Raw genomic sequence first — 5,865 nt, 5'->3', positions numbered from 1 at the left:
TTCCTGCTGGATTTGAAGGTATTAACAAGTCCCTATCAACATTCTCTAAAGGTTTTTGATGTCATTTTAGCTATTGAACTAAAATATGTGAACTATTACTTTGTTGATTTTCTTCTTAAACCAAACTGCATTATCATCTGAGAGTGTGTTCTTAAAGTATTGTTAAAAGTACTTTGAAAACTTGTAAATCCCTGTAATTTATGTTTCTCCTGCCTCTGCTGTTTCATTCTGTCCTTCTGGTTTTAATTTGAATGCAGTCCTGTCTGGGTGTGTACCTGTAAAACTGTATTTTTCCAAGTACAATTTACGGTCTTGACCTTAGATTTTACAGTGTTCCTAACCTTCCGTGAGCTTCCTCCTATACCAAGAAGTGGGCTTTGGGTCACCCAGCTCTTTTATATTAGAACAGTCTAATCAAGGTTACTTGAAACAGATCTGATTTTGACATTTCTTAGTTTATCATGTAGGCCTAGGGAGTAAGTTAGGAGGGCTTCCCTGCAAGCCCATTAATTGCATTGCCCCATTTCTTAAAATGTACACAGTTGTAAACCTAGACTGCTTCAAGACAACAGTCTCATTTATCTAAACAATTCTCCTTTTAGACTCAGTGGCACTGATGGAAACATAGATAAGCTGTATGGATCGGAGGAAGGAACTTTTGGAGCCTGTGTTTGCTGAAACTGTTCCCATTCCCTTTACAATCCCCTTTTCTTTCCAAGGGTTTGTCTGCATACAGAATAGGTCTATCTGTGTTCAATATATTCCGTGAGCTAGGTTAGTGGGCAGGACTATAGGAAAGGGTATCTTTCTTGTGAGTGAGCTCTTTGCAGGTTTTAAGGAATATGGCTGTTTTGCTTTAAGGGGAAGAGTGAAGGGTGGGGCACTCTGTTAAAGCAGTGTGTATCCCAAACCCATTTCACAGGCACCCTCTCTCCATGATAAATGCATGATTCCTCGTGGATTATAAGAATTTTTAAATGGGTGCAGAACTTTTGGAATCTTTTCCTTAAGTTAGGAAATGAGGTTTCTTTCTTTTCTGCTCCTTTCAAATATCACTTAAGTTTGAGATTTCTTTCTTTTCTGCTCCTTTCAAATATCACTTAAGTTAAGCTCTGGTAAGGAGTTTAGGAGTCTTTTTCTTTCCTCCTTACACTTATTCAGCATGTTCTCCATGGTTCTTACTGGCACTACTGGCTGGGGAAGGGGGACCCAGGGCAGGCAGGCCGGGGCTTTTTGGCAGCTGACCTGGGGTTCCTCCTCTGTTTCAGGTCATCGTGCAGTCTGGCCGCCACCCCACGGTGCTGCAGAAGCTTTGCCAGTTGCCCTTCCAGTATTTCAGTGACCCACGGCTGATCAAAGTGCTGTTCCCTTCACTTATCGCTGCTTGTTACAACAATCTTCAGAACAAGATCATTCTGGAGCAGGAGATGAGCTGTGTTCTACTGGCCACGTTCATTCAGGTACCTTCTGTGTTATGCCTAATTCTCTGGCTCTGTGTGTAAGCTAATGCAATTGAAAAGTAAAAGTGAACCAGCTGTTTATTCTTGCCATCCACACTACCTTTTTAAAATTTCACATATTTCTGTGCTTGAAATTAATTTCTAAAATATCATGATCGTAAAACTGGGGTTTGGGTGTTGTATCATTTCTACTTGGAGGATTTCAAGAAAAGGGTATATTTCCAGTTAATGAAATGGTAAGCCTGCACTAAGGAAATGTTTTCTAAAAGACTTCTTTAAGGCTTTAACTGTTAATTCATCTTGCTTTTTGTCTATTTATAGGGAAAAGATAATGATTGCTGAAGAAAGATCAATTAAAATGTCAGTTTATTTGTAAATTTTTAAATAAATATTTAAAATAAATTTTTAAATAAATAAATACACACACACAGCCTGTGTGTGTATAATAAAAATCTGTTATGTTGCTTTTTCTTAAATCTAAAACTTTTAAGTATGGCCTTATATTTTTCTGATCCAGTTAAATTCTGTAGGACTGGAATCAGAATCTTCCATTTTCCTTCAAATTTTCCACCCTAAAACCAATCTGTTTTTGTTCTATGATGCACATGTGATTAATAGACAGTGTTTTCTGTTCATAATAATGAAACAGAAAGCAGAGCTCTGTATTGTATTGTTCCTTATTCTGGCTAATATACGAGTATCACTTTGGAAAGGGTGTAACTGTGCGCAGCTGGCTGGGATGGCTAAAGAGTCCCCCAAGCCTTCTTCACCTTAGATGGCAATTAGTGGTTTACATTTCTCAAACTATCCTCTATTAGATGATCAGTTAATAAACATACTAGATCAATTGTTTAGAAATGTTTTATTTTCAGCTTAGTTGTTCTGTTTGAGTCTGGATTCCAATTTCTGAAAAATTTTTCAAAGATATTCAGATCTATAGGTAGGGTACAGATTTTTCGAAGAACATCTTGTGATTAATAATTAAAGTCTTAATGAATTTTTATATAAACATCGTAATTAACATTTAGGATTTTTCAGATATTCTTACAGCCTTAGGATTAAATTTAAACAGAAAATATGTTATAGAGAATTTTAAGACTGTGATCTTAAAATTCATTCTTTCTTTCATTCAACGGGTAATCTTTTAGTGCCCTCGGTGTGCTGGGCACTGCTCTAGGCAGTGGAAATACAGCAGCAAATAACACAGATACAAATTTCTTCCTTTAAAGGTCTTTCATTAGAATGAGGGGAGTCAAAACAAAAAACAAATAAATAAGTAAAATAAATAGCATGTCAGATGGTATTAAGTGCTGTGGAGAAAAGTAAGGCAAGAAAGGGGGACAGGGACTGCCAGGGAGGTGATATGCAGTTTTTCATGGCATGAGCAGAGAGGCCTCAACCAGGACAGTGATTGTTGAACCAAGAGAGTGATTGTTGAGCAAAGACAATTTTGCATCTGTACCAACTTAGTCCCTTACATTTTCAACTGCTTGGAAAACAATTTATAAAACTATAAATGGTATCAGAATCTAAAGTAAGGACCATATATATTATTTTCATCTGGGGTTGATCTCGGAGTACTTCTAATTCAACTCTTCTCCATTACAGTTAACACACAATTAAATGTAATTGAATGTAAATGTAACACATTTAACATACATTTTGTTTTAGCACACGGATTTTATAAATACTACAGAAATCTCTTATAATGCTTATTTGGGATAGCACTTTAGATTGCTGGAGTTAAATCAAGTTTGGTTTTTTTCTATAAATAACTGTGCTCAAGGGAATGAAAATACATTGGATTTTAGTTTATAAAATGGTTCTTCAAGGTCCCCTGTGTTAGATGATTAATAGCTACTAGAAAATTATATTAAAAATAAGAGCTAGTAGTTTGTCCTAGGTTCCTGAAACTTTACATATTATAGATGACATTTTTCATGTTCCATCTAAGAGTAAAATTACTAGACTTTAAGATTTAGCTGCAGAATGGATGGACCTAAAGAGTATTATGCTACATGAAATAAGTCAGACAGAGAAAGGCAATTTTACCATATGGTTTCACTTATATGTGGAATATAAAAAACAAGCAAACATAACAAAACAGAAACAGACTCATAGATACAGAGAACACACTGGTGGTTGGGAAAGAGGCATGGGGAGGTGGGAGGTGGGCAAAATAGGTGAAGGGAATTAAGAGGTACAGACTTGCAACTATAAAATAAATGTCATGGGAACATAATGTACAGCATAGGAAATATAGGAATATAGGAATAATATAATAACTTTGTATGGTGACAGATGATAACTAGACATATCATGGTGACCATTTTGGAATGTATATGAATACAGAATCACTATGATGAACACCTGAAACTTATATGATACTGTATGTCAATTATACTTCAATTAAAAAAAGATATAGCTGCAGAATACGTTAAGGGCTTTTATAGTTGTGCTTTTTAAAATTTAAAAATCTGTCAATATTTTAAGACAGTATTTGGCTAAAGAATTCAGTTTGTTAGATATAAAACAAAGTTGTACTTTCCACAGGACGCAACAACCTGGCCCCTGGTGATACTTAGCAAGATTTGAGTCATCATTATTTGATTTAAACGTATGAGAACCTGAAGTACATAATGTCAGTTTCTTCAGCTTTTATATTTGGGCTCCAAACTGTTCATGCAAAAGTAGTTGCCTCAGGGTGTGGAGAAAAGGGAACCCTCTTACACTGTTGGTGGGAATGTAAATTGATACAGCCACTATGGAGAACAGTATGGAGGTTCCTTAAAAAACTAAAAATAGAACTACCATATGACCCAGCAGAACTACCATATGTCCCACTACTGGGCATATACCCTGAGAAAACCATAATTCAAAAAGAGACATGTACCAAAATGTTCATTGCAGCACTATTTACAATAGCCAGGACATGGAACCAACCTAAGTGTCCATTGAAAGATGAATGGGTAAAGAAGATGTGGCACATATATACAATGGACTATTACTCAGCCATAAAAAGAAACGAAAATGAGTTACTTGTAGTAAGGTGGATGGACCTAGAGCCTGTCATACAGAGTGAAGGAGGTCAGAAAGAGAAAAACAATACCGTATGCTAACACATATATATGGAATCTAAAAAAAAAAAACGGTTCTGATGAACCTAGGGGCAGGACAGGAATAAAGATGGAGACATAGAGAATGGACTTGAGGACACAGGGAGGGGGAAGGGTAAGCTGGGACAAAGTGAGAGAGTAGCATTGACATATATACACTACCAAATGTAAAATAGATTGCTAGTGGGAAGCAGCTGCATAATACAGGGAGATCAGCTCAGTGCTTTGTGACCACCTAGAGCGGGGCGGATAGGGAGGGTGGGAGGGAGGGGATATGGGGATATATGTATACATATAGCTGATACACTTTGTTATACAGCAGAAATTAACACAACACTGTAAAGCAATCATACTCCAATAAAGATGTTAAAAAAGGGCTTCCCTGGTGGCGCAGTGGTTGAGAGTCCTCCTGCCGATGCAGGGGACACGGGTTCGTGCCCCAGTCAGGGAAGATCCCACATGCTGCGGAGCGGCTGGGCCCGTAAGCCGTGGCCGCTGGGCCTGCGTGTCCGGAGCCTGTGCTCCGCTACAGCAGAGGCCACAACAGTAAGAGGCCCGCGTACCACAAAAAAAAAAAAAAAAAAAAAAAGTTAAAAAAAAATAGTTGCCTCAGAATTCAGAAGCATTTTTAAAGCCGCGCTCAGCAAAATTCTCTGTCTGTAGCATTGGTATTAAAAAAAACACTTTTCTCGTTTCACACAGGATTTTGCACAGACTCCAGGTCAGGCAGATACCCAGTCTTATCAGCCCGAAGGTACGTCTCTATTGAAATTAAATGTCATGTGTTTGTTAGCTGGACACTTCTCACTCAACTCTCTGAAACTGTTAGAGAAATCAATTTATTACATCACCTAAAATATTTGAGATTCGGATACCAAATATATTTCAGGTAATAAAGAAATTGATTTTGTCATCAAGCATGAGTACATCAGAATATACAGAGAAATCTATGGAAGTAAAAGAAAACCACAAAACGTCTTTATGTAATTTATACTCACCTGATGCAAGGTATAATAAATGGCGAATAATTACTAAAGAGCTACTTTGCAATACAAGAGACAATCAGATCATTAATATTGGCCTACATTATCACATAAATGCTGAAATCACATACATTTGGTTCCATGTTCAGAATAAAATCGTCATTGATAGTAGCCCATACATCCCCCTAAATTCAAGTACTTGAATTTTTTATTGAAAATAAAAGTGTAAAATTGTTCTACATGACGAAAAAGCCATCAGATGAGCACAGCACAGTTCAGGGGCCAAAAGATTTACAAGGTTTTTTT

The 5,865-nt window shown here is 36.9% G+C and overlaps 1 protein-coding gene across 1 annotated transcript in view; it reads left to right on the top strand.

The window, feature by feature from the left end:
- SCAPER (S-phase cyclin A associated protein in the ER) overlaps positions 1 to 5,865 on the top strand; it is a 240,365-nt gene that overhangs the window by 232,242 nt on the left and 2,258 nt on the right. Inside the window, exons 10-11 of the mRNA XM_007462447.1 lie at positions 1,269 to 1,460; positions 5,279 to 5,330. Of these exons, the coding sequence (XP_007462509.1) occupies positions 1,269 to 1,460; positions 5,279 to 5,330 (244 nt within the window). The remainder of the gene's footprint in view (positions 1 to 1,268; positions 1,461 to 5,278; positions 5,331 to 5,865) is intronic.

The sequence above is a fragment of the Lipotes vexillifer genome, unplaced genomic scaffold (assembly GCF_000442215.2).
Source record: "Lipotes vexillifer unplaced genomic scaffold, Lipotes_vexillifer_v1.1 scaffold1456, whole genome shotgun sequence".
Lineage (NCBI taxonomy): Eukaryota > Metazoa > Chordata > Mammalia > Artiodactyla > Lipotidae > Lipotes > Lipotes vexillifer.
This window is presented reverse-complemented; position numbering and strand designations above follow the sequence as displayed.